We start from the raw sequence: 20,589 nt of genomic DNA, 5'->3' as shown, positions 1-20,589 counted from the left end.
AACCAAACATTGACCTTTGTGCTGATCACTTGAGCTAGGATGGAATTTTTAAAAGCTAAAACCATAGAGAGAATGGTAAGGAAATAAAAATTGAAAATACAAGTAGAATAAAAACAACTAATTCTACAACATTTGGTTTCTGGTTCTATCATGGGAAGCTCTGTCTAAAGAAGAAAAGGGCATCTGCAGAGAATCTGATTTCATTGGTCTGTGACGGGGTCCTTTCTTTAATTTTATTATTGAATAAACTCCAAATATAAAAAGAATTAATGCTGTTCTGATTTCAAATCACATTTTACCTCTTGTCTTCAAAACTGCTGCACCATAAGGCCTTGCTGGCACAGTGGGAGGAAGTGGCTGTTGGCTTTGGGCTTTAACGCCAGTGTAGAGACCCTCAGGTGATGGAGACATCGGGAACATGGCTCCGCTAGAGCTATGTGTGTGGTAGAGGTGTTCAGGCGGGTACGGGCAGCAGATTTCTCTGAGATTTAGTTGAGCCAACAAAACAAAACAGAATACAAAGAAGTACAACTGAAACAACTTAATCATCAAATATTTATTGGGACCCTTTCTTTGTGGCAGGTATTGTTCTAATCCCTGAGATATGACAGTGAGTCAAAGTCCCTATACTCATGGAATTAGCATTCTGGTGGAATAGATACCATAAAACATATGAAATTTTCTTAATTTTTCTAGATAAATTAAAAATAAGTTTTATTTTTAAAATAAATCATACTGAATTCTTTATCAGTGCATAACTTTTGCAACTGATATAAAAATATGAAGTGGAAGATATATGAATTTTGTAGTTTTTGGAACATTACAGGAGGAATTTCTAGTTGCTTTCCATTCCTGCCCCTTGTTTTTAGAGGATCCCAGTACTTTATTTTATGGAATCCTGTTAGGCATTCAATTTCAGTGTGCAAAATGATCCCTTACCATCTTGGACTAAACTTTAAACCAGGCCATCTGTTTCTTTAAGCACTCAATCAACAAAATATGCCACCTGTTTATGTACACAGTGTACACAGTAAGTACTGTTTAGAAGTCAAAAAGCCAAAAATAGCTCATATACTGAAAGGAAAAAAACCCCAACGATTTAAAAAGGCCATGGGGATACAATTTTCCTATCATTTGAAGAACTAGCAGAGTTCTTAAAAAGAACTAGGAGAGGTTTAAAAAAAATCTGTGTGAGAGCTGTCTAAATTAGAAGAGAATCAAGATTAGGAAGTCCATGGAATAGAGAAATGTTATATATAATTAGAAAATAAAGTAAAAAATCCAAGACCAGTGTTAGTGGGTGAATTATGTCCCTCCACCAAAAAAATGTATATGTTGAAGTTGTAACATACAGTACCTCAAAATGTGACCTTATGTGGAAAGAGGGTGATTGCAGATGTAATTAGTTAGTATGAGGTCATACTGGAATAAGGTGAACCCCTAATCCAATATGACTGGTATCCTTATAAGAAAGAGAAATTTGGACACAGACGCACACAGGGAGAATGCCATGTGAAGATGAAGGTAGGTCAGGGTGATGCATCTGTGAGCCAAGGAACACCCAAGATTACCAGCAAACTGCTAGAAGTCAGGGGAGAGGCATGAAACAGGGTGTCTCACAGCTCTCAGAACGAACCAACTTGGCTGAAACCTTCATCTTGAATTTCTAGCCTCCAGAACTGTGAGACAGTAAATTTCTGTGTGTTTTTTTTCCCCCAGCAAATACAACCAGAGAGAATTCAGACTTCCAACAGAGCACATGCAAGCAGTGAACAGGAAACACACACCAGGAGTACAGGTGCTCTGGGCTCTTAAAGGAGAAGAGCTAGAGAAAGGGTTTCAAAGATGAACTGCATTCCTCGTGCTCACAATAAGAGCCCACAGAAGCTATGGGAAAGCTGTGTAATGTCTGTATTTACCAGGCCAAAATAAATGTACAGGTTATGCCGTAAATGTTCATGTTAGGGTCTTGTTACAGAAATTTTTCTTTCACTATTACCCATCTAAGTATTGGCAGAGTTTATATAATAGCTTCTACAAGTCACTATGGATGGTGTGACTATGAAATAATGAGAATAATTTCTATAAGAAACATATTTTTAAATGTCTCATTGCTTTTCCATCATATGATATTTTTCAATCCCAGTCATTTTTGGTTGGTTTGGCCATGTGTTCTCATGACGCTGATGCAAATCTGTACTGAATTTAGCAGCCTTGGCATCTTGGTGGGCTCTCTGAAATACCTCGCAGTTCAAGATTCTTAGCAAGTTCCTGGTCTCTTACAGACGCCACAAGAAGTTAAGATTGATTTGTAAGAGAAAAAGCCTGGACTCCAGGCAAAAGTCATTTCTGAGGCCAGTCAGCTCTTTTTGTTTTTGTGTAAAGTGATTCGGTTTTCTTGCTCTTGTCACTTGAACACATTTTTGAATTGGGTATAGCATTATTTTACCACTAGTCACTAAACACTTTTCCAGTTTATTTACTTTGCTTAAAAAGTGCCACATCAAGTACTAGACAGCTTGGTACAAGGTATTGAATATAAGGTTGTCAATTCTGTGATGACAGGAGAACACAGAATCAGGGCATTCCTGAATTCCAACTGACTGATGTCCCCGGGAGTCATGAAAACACTGGTGTAGTGACTGCTCTTTCATTGAAGCAATACTGGCGGTACTTCATTTTATATGCTACACAATGATTTTCATTTGTTCTAAATAAATATTTCCAGTGTCCAATTCAATGGATTCTATGGTGAACTAACCCCCCTTTGTGAGAGGAAATTATTTCCTCTTAACAATCTGTTTGAAAATAAGTGAGCATTTTTATAGTTTGAGCAAACTGTTTGTGTGAATAAAGCAGGAACGAACATGTCTGTGCTCATGGAGAGTGTCCAGTCTACTTGAGTCAGGAAAGGATGGAGTTTCCTGTGGTCTAGTAAAACCCATGTTCTAAGGGAGGTCTTGCACGTGCAAAGCCTTGGAGGCTTGCCTCATTCACCTTCAGGTAGAGCAGTCAGGAAGCAGGGAAGAAAGAAACCCTAGGGACGGTGAGGAATGAATGAGAAAGGCTGGGCTTCCAATATTGTCCAATAGCCAGGAGACACTGAGTCATAAAACACACTAGAAAGAATGGCTAATGGAGTAAATCGAATGCAAAGATTGTCTTAGTGCTAATTAACTTTTTCTGGGCAGAAAATTCATTTTGATTCCCTTGGGTTCTTCCCAGTATGTGCCAGGTTGATTTAAGGTGTAAGAATCAGTAGTTATGTGGAATCAGTGGGATTAAATTTCGAACTTCTGATACCTTTTCCCATGGACTTGATGCGGTTTAAGGAAATGTGGTACGAGTACTTCACAAAACGGTCATGTCTGCCCACTGTCCCTAGAAAATATCTCAGTAGGTAATCTGGGAAGGTCCTCAGACACTGTAACTGCTGCTTGGGCAGGAATTATACTCAGAGGACATTGCCTTTAAATGTTAACTACAACAGTAACTATGATGCTAATAAAGCACTTATGTGCCAGGCCCTGTGCTAACTGCTTTATCTACAGAGAATAACCTGCTGATATGCATTTAGCCCCAGGCCAGAGTTCAGGGCAAGGTGACCCCATGTTTTACTAATTTGATGTTGGTAAGAACTTCCTGAACAAAAGCCATTACATTTGTTTTCATTATATCTTGTTTTTGTTACAGAGACACCAAAAAGTAGAGATTAACTTGTTAATTTAGAAAATAAGTTCTAAAGGCCAAGAGCATGTTAAATCACAAAAAAAGAACCATGAGGATTCAATAAGCTATTTCTTTCTGGGGATTGATCCCCTTGATAGGAAGTAAATCTGCAAAATGTATATCGGTAGTTCTTGGGATCTTCTGGTTTTGTCTGTGTCCTGGATTTTCACTTTGTGTAGAAGGGGTAAAGGTGGGAGTTAGGAAGATAGGGAGAGGCCCCAATTAATTCTTATAACTTATTTTTCCCCTCAGATTCTAGAAATGTATATTTCCTAGCAAATAGCATTAAGTTATAGCTGGTAATGATTTAGGAAAATGTTTTTTACTTTTAAGACCTGAAAGCTATGGACTCCGCATGTCTTGTGTCTATTACATTATGAAATTTAATTTAATATCCTGTATATATTGCAAAGGTTATTTTTGTTTGTTAAAAAAATTGCAAATTATACCTTCAACTAAATTTTCAAGTTGTAACCCATTCAAGTTTTGAGTACAATGACCAGAATGTATATTTATTCCTTTAAATTAAGACTATGTAGAAAATAATTATATTATATTCCTGTTATATTAAATGATTTATAAATATTACTTTTCATTTTGAGTCCCTAAATAGAGAAGAAATAATTAGGAAAAGGCAGAATATCAAACACTCACTTAACTACATACACATTTAAAAGGAATTCAGTTTCTCTTTGAATCATTCAGTTAGAGGCATGGGCTGTCTCTGAACTCAATCTTCCCTGTTGAGCAGGTCTACCAAGATTTTTATCAAAATCTTACATGGCTCTTCCAAGGGGATGTTTGAGGAGTTGAGGTCAAAGGAAGAGACTTTGGAACTTATCAGGCTACAAGCAGAAAGGTGATCCGAGAAAAAAAAAGAAACAACAAAAAGGGCTTTACTTTTCATGTCGCTACAAAGAGAATTTGAAAAGTCCAAAACAAAGGTCTTCACATAGTTGCTTTTTAAAAAAGAACCCCAAACAAACTAGACTTTAATTTTAACAGCCTTTTGAGCAGATCTTTGCTTTAATTGAAACACAGTTTTTAAATGCCAGCTTAGCATTTCTGGTTAAGATTGACAGGGACTCCAGTAGTATCAGGCACACCTAGTACTCAGATCGTGGATTCTCATACCATTTCTCCAGTGGAAGGAGCTGCGCTCCTTGGAGAAATGGCTGGTTCTAGGGCTGGGGCAGGACATATATAAGATGAGCCTGGAGCATCTTGTAGTGCCAGAAAGTAAGAAAGTGCTAAAAGGAAAAACGAAAGAAAGAAAGAAAAAAACCCCACAGTGATAAGTGATGAAGTACTCAAAAACAAACAAAAAACCAAAAAAAATCCCTTATACACAAAACCCCACAATGATAAGGGTGTGGATATAGGAGCCAACTGAAAGAGCCCTCAATGGTCAATTTGAGTTACAAAATTAACGAAGTAGTACAGGACTACTACTAAAGTATCAAAGTACGAAATAAAATCCATGAATCCATACTGATATAAATAAGTGATTAAATAAGTAAATGAGGGAGAACACACACATTTCCCTTATAAAAGAATACCAAATAATTTATGTTGGTACTCTGCCCTCAAGAAGGTGGAGTATAATTCCAGACTTTTAAATGTGGGCTGCACACAGTGACTTTCTTCTAAAGAGTACAGGATGGAAAAAGGAGAAAAAAAGGTTAACTGCACACTGGGGGAAACTGGTAAATACTACCTCGGCTAGGTAATCAAGGTTAGTGTCAACAGTGATGTTATGTTGATAGCATGTATACTTTTGATAGGATGTGATGAAAATGGTAGTTGACCTCTGTGGTCTTCATCCCCAAAACACACTACTCCAGTCTAATCATGAGAAAAACACCAGACAAATCCTAATTGGGGGACATTCTACAAAATATCTGACAGATAATCCTCAGACTATTGAGGTAATTAAAAAAAAAAAAAAAAAAGAAAGAAAGGAAAGTCTGATAAACTGTCACAGCCAAAAGGAGCCTAAGGAGACATGACTACTAAATGTAATGTGGTGTCCTGGATGGGATCCCAGAACAGAAAAAGGATATTGGGGAAAACCTGAGGAAATCTGAATAATACTAATGCATGAGTATTGGCTCATTAATGTGACAAAGGTACCGTACTAATGTAAGATGTTAATAATAGGGGAAACTGGATATGAGGTAAATAGGAACTCTGTACTATTTTCCCAGTAATTGTGTAAATCGAAAATAGTACTAAATTTAAAAGTTTATTAAAAAAAAGATTAGCAGGGAATATAATTGGGGGAAATCAGTAATACTGTTACTTTGGACTTGTACCAGCCTCTTCTCCTGCTTGTTTAAAAAAAAAAAAACTTCTGTGAAAAGTCTCACTTGTCCTCACACTGTCTGAGATATACAGATGGCCAATATTTTTTTCTTGATTATAACAGGGAAGGAAAATATAGTTGTCTAGTTACCCTACTGTTGAATTAGATGGTGTGGGCATCCTAGAATAAAAACAGGAAACAAACCCTAATTTATATTAAGGACTTTTTAAAGCTTACATTCCTGTTAGAAACTTGCTTAAGAATAAAGATGTATCCCATTTGCAAACTACAGTGTCTTTAAGATAATGATTTTGCATTTCTAACTTCTTCTAATGATAATAGAGCTCTGGTTCTTACTGACGTTCACTCTCATAGGCAGAGCACCATTAAGTGTTCTGAGGTAGCCTGACACCATGCATGGGGTACAATTACACGACCTAAAGTGATCTGAGTGTGGCCTGGTTGGAGAAAATATATAAGTACGGTGTGTGCTTTGTCCCTTTGCCCAGGATTGCTCATCTCTCATGATAGTAAATGTTGCCCAGTTGCAGAGAGGCTAGAACAAAAATTAACAAGTTCCGAGAGGCATGCCTTTTCTGAATCACTTCATTCGAAGGTTGTGTACTTACTAATTACTCTGAGCCCTACATGCCAAGAAATAACAATGCAGCCCAGGGACAAAGTCCACACTAGAGAAGGATTGTCATCTGCTTTCAATGGATTTCAGCAATTAGTTTCAGCCTATGCAAATATTTCTGAAATATTTCAGTTATGAAAAATGAACTGACTGTTATCAGTTAATAGTAAAGGCAGTAAAATTGAATATACTGTTTGCTTTTTTATATGTTTCTCTGTTTAGAAAGTGGTACATAAGCCATGTAATTTTATTAATCCATAATGTATTATAAACAGACAATTCATGTGAACCTTAAAAGGTTTATATCTTTATTTATTTGGACTCTAAGTTTGTTGGAACTAAAAAAAAAAAAAGCATGTTTTCCAGTTATATTTCTGGTTGAGTAGGGGAATGGGAAGCAATGACTATAAGAATCTATGAGATCTAGAGTTACCAGATTGGCTATTATATATGAAACATTAAATCAGCATCTAAATTTTTTCTCATGTGACAAATTTAGCTGATATTGACAAGTACATGCCTAAAATTGACTTGATTCAACATGGATAAAATTATACATATATACACATATATATATGTATAACTGAATCACTTTGCTGTACACTTGAAACTAATACAACATTGTAAATGAACTATAATTTTTTAAAATGGAAAAATAAGAATAAAAATTAAAAAAGAAAAGCTTTCTTAAAAATTCAAAGTTTGAAAGGATAAAATGAAAATAAAAAATGCTCAGAGACAGCAATTCCTTGACCTGAACCTATCCATGATTTTACTGTCACTCTAATACTTTTCAGTTTACTAATCCCGAAGGGATATACAAGGCCCAGCAACCACAAATTTCATGTCTTTTTGGCTCCCTCTTGTGGCTGAACTCTATATTAACTTCTTACCTACAAACAGATTCCTAACAATTCTAACAAAGGTAAAAACTAATGTTTTCATTTTTACTTCAGTGCTGTTGGTGTTTTATTTTTATCTGAAAATTTAAAAGTATGCCTTTGTAATATATACAACAAACTATTTCAAAGAGCAAAAAACAATATAGTAGAAAATAATTCCTCTAAACAAAGGGTAAATTAAGTATTCCTTATCCAAAAAAGAGACTTAGGGAGTAATTTTATTAAGAGTTATTTGTAGATTGTCATAACAAACCTCTCTCATAAAATTCTGATTAAAAATTTTGTTGAGGGCACTGGGGCTTTTTCTATGAACCTTTTAAGAAACGTAACAGATTCTTATTAGATTGAATAACTAGGTCAAAGGCAGGGAAATGGGCCAAGATGATCTGTATGAATCTTTTCAAACATTACTATTCCATATTTCCTACTTTTTTCTTTGCTTAAATGCAACAAACTGTTAGTGGATTTTAGTCTATTTGTTTTATTTTTGTTGTTTTGGTCTTGGTTTCTATATTCAATTATCTCTATTGAAAAAAAAGGAACACTTGTTTTTCTATAAGTTCCCACTTAGGAGCTTTTTTATTTTGCATATAACTCATTTCCACTTGAAAATGTTATTTGATCTCATATAAGTAAAAGAAACCTCAAACTTACAAAGAATCATTTCCATAGACGTCACTTTTTTTGTTCTGTGACAAATAATAAAATTGTTCAAGAGGAAGCTTTCTGAAAAGAAAGAAAAGATTAAATTGAACATCTTTTTAATAACACAGTGTAATGGTGAGATAGTAAAAGATAAAAATAGACTAATACAACCATGTATATATGGTAATTCAGTATATGAACAGGTGGCATTTTAAATCAGTGGAAAGAGTTTACTTTTCAATAAACAATGCAGGGGCTTCCCTGGTGGCGCAGTGGTTGAGAATCTGCCTGCCAATGCAGGGGACACGGGTTCGAGCCCTGGTCTGGGAAGATCCCACATGCCGCGGAGCAACTGGGCCCGTAAGCCACAACTACTGAGCCTGCGTGTCTGGAGCCTGTGCTCCGCAACAAGAGAGGCCGCGATAGTGAGAGGCCCACACACCGCGATGAAGAGTGGCCCCCGCTTGCCACAACTAGAGAAAGCCCTCGCACAGAAAGGAAGACCCAACACAGCCAAAAATAAATAAATTAATTAATTAATCAAAATAAGAAAGCTCTTTATAAAAAAATAAATAAATAAACAATGCAGGAAAAATTCACTAGCCATTTGGAAAAAAAGATTTTTATTTCATATTACTCACAGAGATAATTTCAGATGGATTAAAAATCTAAAGAATTAGGGAAAAGCATACAAATATTAAAAGAAAATATACAAGAATATGTTTTTTTCTTGGTGGTAGGGAAAACATTTTAAATAAGATTTTAAAAAAGTCAGAAATCAAAAGGAAGTTTGATAACATCAAGTGAAAAACTTCTCAAGACAAGACAGCATAAAAAAGCTCAAATAAAACAAAGATTGGAAGAAATGTTTACAATAAAGATACATAAGGGATTAATATTCAGAACATAAAGAACCAATAAGAATCTATAACTAAAAGACAAAGAATAAAAATGGGCAAAGAATAAGAACAGAAAAGGAAATATAAACGGTCATACATAAGAAAACATAAATGTAAGAAAAAAAGTACTTAACCTAATCATAGAAATGCATTCTGATAACCATGATAACATTTTTATTCATTAGATAGGCAAAAATTATACAGTTTGATAATATAATACAATTGGCCAATAGTATGGTGAAATGGATACTTTTAGATACTACCATGAGAATATAAAGTATTTGGGCTATATCTACTAAAATTAAAAATATTCATATATTGTGACCCATAACTTTGACTTAGGATTTTCCCTAGAGAAACATTCATTTGTGTATTGAACTCAAGGAGGCCTGTACAAAGATATTTATTACATTCAGTTAATACAAAAGAAAAAAAGAAAAAGAAAATACAAGAATGGCTAAATAATCTGATGCATCCATAATGTGGAACACTGTGAGAAATTAAAAAGAATGAGATAGATTGTATTTACAATCTTTAGATTGCAGTTTTAGGTTCACAACAAAGTTGAGAGGAAGGTAGAGAGATTCCCAAACACCCTTTACCCTGCACATGCTTAGCCTCCCCCATTATCAACATCTCCCACCAGAGTGGTACCTTTGCTAGGACTGATGAACCTCCACTGACACATCATTATCACCTGAAGTCCATAGTTTACATTAGCCTTCACTCTTGGTGCTTGTGATGTTTTAATATATATTGTAGTGCTGAACTGTTCCTCGCTGCTCAATATCTTTTGAACACCCACGCTGCATCTCATCTACCCAATGTAGATTCCAAAAAACTTGCTTTCTCAGCCTTTGAGATTGGCCCTAAAGTATGAGGGTTATTCATACCCCACGAGAATGCTCAGCAACAGAACCCCACATTGAGGATGTTCGTAATTAGGTGGATAATATGATCAAGTCTGTGGGCATCAGCCAGGCTTTCTCCAGTCACCCTGGTGCTTGCTCAGTGGCTTCATAAACTAAATTATCATGGGGGCAGGGGCAGAAGTTCTTATTTATGGACTCAGCAACATGACCTCATCAAAACTGACCTGGCCACATGTGAGTTTACCAGCAGAAGTTACCAACCCTAAGTAATTCATAGAGAAAAATCTCTCTGGGTGTACTGGTCAGCCAGCTGGTGGGAGGCTGATTACATTGAACCCCTTCCATCTTGAAAGATGATTTATCCTCACAGGACACTTCTAATTATGGATTTCCCTTTCCTCCTCACTCCACTTCTGCCAGTTACATCATCAGTGGAATGTAACTGAATGCCTTATTCACTGCATGCCATCTTAAACAATATTACTCTTGACTAAGGAACTCAATTTATCACAAAAAAAATAAGGCAGTGGTTGAATTTAAGGGTTCACTGGCCTTGTCATATTTACAGAATGGTAGCATAGCCTATTGACAATTCAGCTATGGCTGAATGTTATCCTGGAGTGTGGCACATGCTGTGAAGCGGTGACCAATAAATAGTTTCCCCCATAGCCAGAATGCATGGTCTAAAAAGTAATGGGGGGAAGTGGGAGTGATGCCTCTCACTCTTATTATTACACTCGAGGAAATCTTTACTTCCTCCCCAGCCACCTTGGGCTTTGCTGGTTTAGAGGTCAAGGGAGAAATGCTTCCATCAGACGACACAACAATGGTCCCATTGAACTGGAAGCTGAACTGATGAGGTCGTAATCTGGGGCTCCTTATGATTCTGGAGAAAACAGCCAAGAAAGAATTATTCCAAGTAGGCTAGGATGATCCTAAATATCAAGGGTAAGAGGATTGCTGCTATACCATGCTGGGGGAAAGGAGTATTTCTAGAACCTAAAGCATCTTTTGGACACCTCCTAGCATAGCTTCCAGTGGCATAAAATTAATAGAATACTGTAGTATTCTATTACTGCACACAGGCAGAACCACTAAGAGCTTAGATCTCTCAGGAACAAATTTGGGGCTGCCCCACAAGGTAATGAATTCCTACCAGCTAAGGGCAAGGGAACTTGAAATGGGTAGTGGAGGAAGGAAATTATAACACCAATAATAGCCTCATGACCAGCTGTAGACTGCAGTCACTTCCCATATTTCCTTCCTTGCTATGTCCTGTATACATACATATATATATGTATATACATATATATATATAAAACTTTTCTTTATTTTGTCTCCCTTTTCCTTATTATTTCATATAGGGTGTGTTGGCGATGGTTTACTTTATTTAATGCCTAAATGTGGACTGACTATCAGGACAATATTATGACTGAAATAGAGAGGAGTGACCATCACCAAGTGATCCTGGACTTGGAGCTAGATGCAGGAACTGATGAGACTTTGGAGCTCCCCTTTTGGGGAGGTGAGTGCATTTTCATTTGTATGAAAAATGTTGCATTTTCTTACACTGGAGCAGCAATTCTCAAACTTTGCTGCACGTTAGAATTACCTGAGCTATTTTATTAAAATGCATATTCTGTTTCAGTAAATCTGGGGTGGGGTCCTAGATTTTGCATTCACCATTTCCTAGGTGATGCTAATGCTGCTGGTCCATGGACCACTTGTTCAATAGAAAAGCACGTTACTGTTGTTGCTGCTGTTGTTTAAAGTGACAGTCAGCTGGCACTGATGGCTATCTAACATCTTTACCATATCCTCTGTACATTTTGCTAGTTTCCCACATTTTGAACACCCCACTTCCCTAGGTAGCATCCAGAAAATCCACTTCCCAGCCTCCCTAGCAACCAGGGTGCAAATGTGTACCCTAAGTTCTGCTGTCATCCACATCTGCACTAGACTTTGAATGTGAGTAGCCTCAGAACACAGGCTTCAAGTGGGGCATCCATATTGCTCATAAGGTAGAATCAGAGGTGTCCACTTTTAGCAGAGGCACTTCCCTGGATGAGGCCAGTCCTGGGAATGAGTCTGGCTATTATTTCTGGAAGCTTAGCAATTAGCCTATTTCTCTAGCCCTCCTACAGTTTTGTGAGTTAACCTGTTATCCTCTAATAACCTCTTCTTAAATGAGCCAGAATGGATTCTGTTATTTGCAACTAAAAATCCTAATGCATACAAATGAATAAGTTGTACAATTAACATTTAATTAAAAAAAGGGACTTCCCTGGTGGTGCAGTGGTTAGGAATCTGCCTGCCAATGCAGGGGACATGGGTTCGAGCCCTGGTCTGGGAAGATCCCACATGCCGCGGAGCAACTAAGCCTGTGCGCCACAACTACTGAGCCTGTGCTCTAGAGCTCACAAGCTACAACTACTGAGCCCGCATGCCACAACTACTGAAGCCCGCATGCCTAGAGCTCGTGCTCTGCAACAAGAGAAGTCATCAAAATGAGAAGCCCGCACACTGCAACAAAGAGTAGCCCCCGCTCGCCGCTAGAGAAAGCCCACGAGCAGCAACGAACACCCGACGCAGCCAAAAATAAATACATTAATTAATTAATTTAAAAAGTTCATTTAAAAAAAAGAGGAGTGAGAGAAAGGGGCAGAAAAAAATATTAAAAAAAAAAAAAGAACAAAAGTAGTTTTATTAGAAACATGAACTTTAAAAAGAGCAAATGTAATTTGGTCTAAATGAGATAATGTCTATAAAACACTTAGCACAATGTGTGGTATATAAAAGTTCTTGATTAATGCTGCTGTTTAAAAAAGCTCTTTTCTTATTTTTATGGAAATGGCACATCCTTATTATAAACGTTTCAGTAAGTACAAAAAAAGCACAAGTAACCTCATGTAGAACATGATTCTAGATATCTCTCTAAAAAATAGACGTAAAGAAGTAAAGAATGGAGAGATGGACAGCTCTAGTCAGAACTAAAATTTCAAGAATTGGATCAAAGTTCATGCAATTTCTAAAAGAAAATTACATTTTTTTTTTTTTGTTTTCTGGCCGTGCCATTTGGATTACGGGATATTAGTTCCCCGACAGGGATTGAACCTGGGCCCTCAGCAGTGACAGCATGGAGTCCTAACCACTGGACCACCAGGGAATTCCCTAAAAATTTTTAATTTTATTAGCATCTAACAGATGAAAAGGTAAACCTGAAGGAATTCCTGAACTATAGATAAATATCTCTTTATTACATAGATATAATTTTATACAGATATTTTAGAAATTTAAGAAAAAGTTTTTGAAACATTTAGGAATCATCATTTTTTAGATAATATTGACTCTCAGGCATGAAAGATAAGATGATAAACCCAGTTTCACTTGCTTCTGTTTCCTTTCCCTGATCTCCCCATTTTGGTTGTTTATATAATCTGTACTTTGCCAGGGTTTATAACATTATTGTAGAACACTGGTTCTACAATAATAATTTTCCCTCTACGGGGGAAAATCCCCACTCCTTCCAGTCAGGGAAGTGCCCATACCCAGGGCTTCTGCTCATTCCCTGAAGTCATCACTGCATTCCGGAGGAGCACACGTTCTGCAGAACTTCATCTCTCTTGAAATCCTGCTGTTTTAAAATAGGGGCTTCTACTCTTGAGGCTTTTTGTCTTTTCTAATAGGATTATCTACTCAATCTTTTAATCTCTTCAAATTGGAGAATTAGCAGATTTGGTAGACTCACCTTGCCTCAATGTGCATTTGGAATGTAGGGGTGGGGTTAGGTATAATGCCTCTCAACCAATAGTGTGGCTTCCCCCTGTACTCCCAACACTTACAGGGAGGGTTTGAAAATATGTGTGGGTGGTTTCATTTTGGTTGTCACAATGAATGCAAGATGCTACCGGTATTTATAGGTAAAGGGCCAAAGATGCTAAATATCTTGCAATGTGTGCGACAAAGAACTGCCCTGCCCAAAATGCCGTCTTGAGAAACACTTAGGAACTGGAATAAACTACACAGAATTATCTTTCCTTGGCACATTAAAATTAATGGCATAATTTTATGGCATCCTTTTATTGTTTGGGGGCTGCTGGTAAATTTTGTATTTGTTTCATTTTTTAGGCAATAGGAGTGGGATATTCTGTGATCCTATTCCCCACGGGTAGTGGGGTGAGTTGTATCACAACACCCACCAAAAATCTCCTCCGGGGAAGGTGACAGGGTGTGGTTATGAGAACAAGCTTTTACATGGGCCAGATGAGGCTTGACCCATCAGAGAACTGAAAAATACTCTGTTAGTTTGTTTAAAAGGCTCTTCTTGGGGAAAAAGAAAAATATTGTGATAGAAGTTATTCCCTGTTAGGAAATAAGATAAAACCTATTGTGTGGTTGTTTGCCAAGTGAGTTACATTGTATCAGACGATATTTATACTTTGTCTTAAATATATTTTTAAGAGATAAATATGCCAAAATGATAACATTTAACATAAAAGGGTGTGAGGAGAATCCGAATACATTAACCTGCATTTCTGAATCAGGGATGGCTGACATTTTAATTGGAACAAATAATTCCTCTCCCAGTATCCTAGGGCTGCATTCAATAAGATACTAAACACAAACCTCTGCTTTCAAGCTGGGTTTCCCTTAAGAAGCTAGTATTTTGCTTTCTTTTTACACACTGGAATTCTGTGAGTATACTTCTAATTCTTTTAGAATATTGTGCATTTTTTTAATATACAAATTTTGGGGACCAGGGCTGTCCTTATACCCTTAGGGGGTATAAGGAGCTATACCCCTAATCTCTAGACCAATGCTTGCTATACTCAAATTACTGAATAAATGAATAGCTAGAATAAGTGAATGAATGAATAGATGAAAAGAATGTGGAATTTGGAGTTAAATAAATCTGGACTCAAATCCCTATTCTGAAACTTCATAGTTGTCTGACCCAAGGAGAGGTAATGAATCTCTTGGGTCTCTATTTATTGTAAAACCAGGATAACAATATCTACTTTACAAAGATACCATAAATCTATATTATATTAGAAAGTAAGTTCCATGAGAGTGGGGGCTTAAACAAATCTGTTGGATGAATTAATGAACTTGAAGTCCTGTCTATAATGTGTCAATATTTGCATCTTTCCAATTGGACTTTTTGTCTACTTTTTATTGGTTTATTGAGGCTTTCATAAGGCTGCCACATGTCCCTATTGTTACTGTTTTTCTCTCTAGCTGCGGCTTGTCTTTCCTGATTTATTTCTTTTAATCTAGTTAGCTAGATTGTTAGTACACTGGGTAACCAGGATTGGATAAAGCAGGAATAACCAGGCTCTGTGTGGAGAAGGTTCGATGGATTTTGCTTTGAGTAAATTTCATACTTCTTAGTAGTAAATGTGACATCTAATTTACTGCTCAAAATTTTTTTGTGCTTTCTCTTCAGTTTTAACCTGTACTTTGAATAAAGCTGCTGAAAGGGTAACTTTAAGACTTATAAATGATGACTGAAATATTTTAATACTTGAAAACAATGCCCAGTAGATTCTAATTGATAAACAAATTAGAAATCAAAAGTTAAGAACATCTGGGTGACTTCCCTGGTGGTCCAGTGGTTAAGAATCTGCCTTCCAATGCAGGGGACATGGGTTCCATCCCTGGTCGGGGAACTAAGATCCCACATGCTGCGGGGCAACTACTGAGCCCGCGAGCCACAACTAAGACCCGATGCAGCCAAATACATAAATTAATTAATAAAAAATATTTTTAAAAAAGAAAGTCAAGAACATCTGTAAAATTAGGCCAGCTATTTGCTCAAGCCAAAAAAAAAAAATTAATTTAATCTCTCTCAGGAGCCTTCCTATTTAGTTTTAGATAAAATGTGATTAGCAAGGGAATTAAATTAATCAAAATTTCTGATCACATACTTAAACATCTCTAAGGAAAGCAAAGACATTTATAACAGATACTTTTTACTGACTTCACAATTAGAAATTTTATAATTAGTGTTCCCATCTGTGTCTTTTCATAAATAGTAAAAATTTGGAAGTAGATTTAAGTTAACAAAGGACTCACAATAGAAATATAGATAATCGAATAATAATGACCTCTGTGTGAGGGACTGAAAGTTTATTTATCTTGGCCAGGTTTCTCCACCAAATCCATAACGCTGGCGTCCTTTGCCCATGACACAAGGAGGTTCATATTTTGGCCTGTGTTCCTCAGGGAGTGAAACGGGTATTATGCCACCATATTCCCTTTCAAAGCCCCACGGAAGCCTACATCGCTGGAGTGACTCCCTTAATTCCTGATACCTGGGGAAAAAGAGAGACCTTTGAAATAGCTTCAGCGTGGAATGCTATGGTCTGAATGTTTGTGTCCCCCCAAATTTATATGTTTAAATCCTAATGCCCAGTGTGACGGTATAAGAAGGTGGGACCTTCAGGAAGTGCCTAGGTCATGAGGAGACCTCATGAATGGGACTAACGCTCTTGTAAGAGAGACTCCCGAGGGCTTGCTAGGCCCTTCTACCGTGTGAGGATACAGTGAGAAGGAGCTGGTCAGAAATACATATTCTCAGGCTCCATCCCAGACCTAGGAATCAGAATTTGGGGGGAGGGGGTGGAGCCCTGTAATCTGTTTTAAACAAGCCCTCCAGATGATTCTTTTGCATGCTAAAGTTTTAGATGCACTGCTCTGTTCAACAGTTACCTTCCATAGAAAACAGGTCTCCAATAGTCCCACCCTTTACAACTGTACCATTCAGTAGGTTGGAGACATAGAAGTTTCCTAAATTTGGCTGGTAGGGCTACTTTGATGTTGAAAACTGGTAGTTCAGATGACTTTCTCTGTTCTTTCTTAACAAGGGAGTAAATGGCAAGGATACTTACTCACTGTTGTAACCATGTTTTTACAGGAAGTACTCAGTGGATGGATGTCTGTTAAATGAATGCATGCCTGAGTGAATGAGCAAGGCCAAAGAGACTGATTTGTTTCCTGGACTGCAACTTATGACACAGAATGAAAGCTTCAGGCTAGGGAGAAGGCCTCACAAAACTCTTAAGAATATCTGGCTAAAGATCTGCATCCTAATTAGGAAGGATTTAATGTCTTCCAGTTTCCACTAATGGCAGTCTGAAATATTTGGACTAACCTTCCCACTGAAAATAACTAAAAATGCTAAAAAAGCAGCTTTGGGGTTGGTGAACATGTGGAGATGGGGGGGCAGTGGAGCCCTCAGACCTCATGTAAGTTCTGCACCCCTTCCCACATACCTTGCCCTATGCATCTCTTCCATCTGGCTGTTCTTAAGTTATATCCTTTTATAATAAACCAGTAATCTATCACCAAAAGATGAACAGTACAGTGTTCTAGAGAACAAAGAACATTGATTCATCACAGTTTCCACAGCACAGCAAAAAGAGGACAGGTCATTGTAGACAAGGACTCTGGCACACTCACCACGGAATCCCCAGGATATAGTATAGTACCTTGCAAATATATGGCGCTCAACAAATATTCATTGATTAGGTGGTTTTCCTTGAGAGCAGACAATGACATGATAATCTTAGAAAGGGAACCAATTGTACTTTGGGTTAAATTTTCTTGGAGAAGTTGAATTCTCTTTTTATTTGACTGTTTTGATTTGCTGGGAGAAGACAAAACAAAACAAAATGCTGAAAAGAAAAAAAAGAAAAGCATCTTCTTAAAAACAACTCATTGTTAATAAGACAGAAAGGGATACGAGGGCTCCATAAGAGGAAAAACAGGAATCCAGAGAGGTAAACAAGCACAGAAGCCACTTTTGCCCTTAGGGCAGTGCCGATTCTGGCGAATTTTTGTTTTAAGGGTTTTGCAGGGTGAGGAGCACAGAAATCAGCCAGGTGAGGAACTGAAAGGACACCATCTCCGCAATAAGCTGGGACCTTAAAAGGCTTCCCTCTCATGTTAAAAGTGAGTCAGGAATAAACTAGCTCTCTCGTCTTCTGCCCAAGTTTGCACCTGTCCATGACTTGAACTTAGATTTAAGTGGTCTGGGATACCTCCTGTACATATAGATGCAAGACCAACAGGATTCCCTTCTGGAGGAAGGATTCTTGTGGGAATCATTGTCTAGGATGAGTTCTAAAGGATGAGTAGGACTTATCTAGGTGCAAGAGAGGGAATACCCTAGGCAGGGGGGAATAACATGTAAAAAGGCCTAGAGGTTAGATAGGTTATGGAATTGAAAATTCCTGACAGTGTTGGCTCCAGAATCCTTCTTGGGGAAGGACTTGCTTGTTTTATAAAATATTTTGTTAGGTCGCTTGGTAAAGAGACAGAGACTCTGCAAGTACGGGTGTTGCTAAGGACTCAAGCAACCCAAGATTTGTTAAGCTGCTCTGCAGTGGAAGGGATTTGGTTTTTTGCTCTCGAGAGAGGAGGATGAGAGGAAAGGGAAGTAAAGGGAGAGGAAGAAAAGAAGCCAGCAGGATGGTAAGGGATTGCATTGGGTGAAAAGCCAGTGAGAGAACTCTGGTGACAGCTGGGCTAAAGAAATTTTAAAAATACATAAGCTATGGCTAATAAGGGGCTTTTAGTTATGTATTGTATGGTGTGATATGATTCTTCCTTTTGACCCCTAACTGATTAGTGAAATTTACCAGGCTCACAAGTGCTCTGTGTGGTTGGGGTCTTTGGAGGAACCTAAGAAATGACTGAGTTTCACACCTGGGTCAAAACGTTGTTGAACAGAATCAGTATAGGTGGAACCAGGAACCCAAAGTCAGTAATGACCAACCCCCCACCCCCATCCTGGGAATTTGGATAAATTTTGAGGAAGGCTTTGGATTTCCAGAAGGCACAGAATAAAGATTTGAGTGGAACTTATCTGGATCTTAAGGGCTGAGAAGACAGAGTTGAATTTTGGGTTATATCAGTAGAGCTGTGTGAGAGGGGAAGCAAGAGAGGAAGACAAGGACAATATCCTGCACAGCCTTATGGGCCCTTTGGACTATACCATCTGAGCAATGGGGAGCCAGTTATAAACATGGGAAGGGAGCTCAGAGAGAGAGGTGTGGACTGTAGAGCTGCTTTCTTGTTTGTACCAGGAAAGCGCTTGGCTTAATGTAATCCCCCTGTACATATTTGCTGAATGAAATGAAGGAGTAACACTTGAGACTGTCTTATACGTGGAATGCATTAGCTCATAAAGTCACTAGACAGGGGTTGCACTAGATAGGCATTGGCAAATTATGGCCCACAGGCCAAATCCAACCTACTGCCATTTTTGTAAGTAAAATTTTATTGGAATGCAGCCATGACCATTCATTTATATACTGGCTATTGTCTATGGCTCTTTTCACCCTACAACAGCAGAGCTGAGTAGTTTGACGGAGACTATAGCGCCTGAAATATTTACTATCTGGTCCTTTACAGAAGAAGTCTGTCAACCGCTGTATTAGCTAGTGAAGGAGAATCTGGTGACCACTGATTTGGGGTGCTGTAGAAGGGATGCAGGTATTCAGTTCTCAGACCTCTGAGGTATGATCTATGACTGTGATCAACAGCCACAGTTTGGGGGGCATGACAAGTGAAAAATATTTAAACACATTTGAGTAATGACAACCTAAGCTTTAATATCTAAGTTTTTAAAAGTTACATTTAAATTAGATGAGTTAATTTCTCAGCATCTGACCCTCATATATTACACTAGCCTAGGAAGATGAGCCAGTAGCATATGTTAATCAGTCATTTGGGTTGGCATTCATCTACAGCCAGTAAGTCAGGAAACCATTTAAAATAAAAGGCAAAGCAAAAATAAGTCATATTTCTCTTTCATTTTAGGGTCTTACATTCCCTGCCCAGCCCTAGCTTTAATATTAACCGAATTTATAGAAGGAACTAATTAAATTAAATATTGAAGTTTTAGGATTAAATAACTTCATAGCTTAAATGATACATGTCTTCAAAGCAAATAACAATAAATTATTAGTGCTGCAATCTTTAGCCACATAAAATTAATGTTTACTTGTTTTTGAGAAAGATACATTCCCTATGGATGAACCAATATCGTGCTTTGGAGTGACTGTACAGAATTTTGACTCAGGGGTTGAATTTGGCCAGTAATTATTGGAAGGCATGATTAAAGGAAAGCCTAGAACAAACATTTTTAGACAGGAAGCTAACAGTCAAAAAAAAAAAAAATTCAGGAATCAGAAAGCAATGGGATGAAGCCAGAAACAAAAATGGGAACTTATATTTAAATCTTAAGCAATTCTCAAGACACTTCCTTAATTGATGTTTATTTTCCTAATGGACTAGGGAACTTGCTAGAGGTAAGGAGATGTCAACTGAATGGAAAAAGGAGGTAGGCATCTGTGATTTTGAGTATCTGTATCTGCCATTCTTAAATTTTCAATGGAAGAAATACAAAAAAATACCACCTGCTTATTAATATTTTTAAAGGAGAGCAAGTAATTATACATAATAGTGACTAATATAATTGTTCCAAAATATACCAGTGAAGAAAGTAACTGAAGTACAAAGATTAATTTGCCCTTGGTCACTGGGTAAGCCAGAACTGCAATCCTGGTTTTCTTCTTGTTTACAGTGCTTTCTG

General features: G+C 37.5%; 1 protein-coding gene and 1 long non-coding RNA gene across 2 annotated transcripts in view; one reads left to right on the top strand and one right to left on the bottom strand.

Moving 5' to 3' along the window:
• Window positions 1–20,589, top strand: part of LOC103004368 (uncharacterized) — a 93,559-nt gene that overhangs the window by 28,850 nt on the left and 44,120 nt on the right. The gene's annotated exons all lie outside the window — the stretch shown is intronic.
• SPMIP4 (sperm microtubule inner protein 4) overlaps window positions 1–20,589 on the bottom strand; it is a 36,678-nt gene that overhangs the window by 12,951 nt on the left and 3,138 nt on the right. The window contains 4 exon segments of the mRNA XM_007171505.2: window positions 300–481; window positions 6,185–6,214; window positions 8,228–8,299; window positions 16,112–16,303. Of these exon segments, the coding sequence (XP_007171567.2) occupies window positions 300–481; window positions 6,185–6,214; window positions 8,228–8,299; window positions 16,112–16,303 (476 nt within the window).

This window comes from Balaenoptera acutorostrata, chromosome 7 (assembly GCF_949987535.1).
Source record: "Balaenoptera acutorostrata chromosome 7, mBalAcu1.1, whole genome shotgun sequence".
Classification (NCBI taxonomy): domain Eukaryota; kingdom Metazoa; phylum Chordata; class Mammalia; order Artiodactyla; family Balaenopteridae; genus Balaenoptera; species Balaenoptera acutorostrata.
The sequence above is the reverse complement of the archived record's forward strand: the minus strand, read 5'-3'. Positions and strand labels throughout refer to the sequence as shown.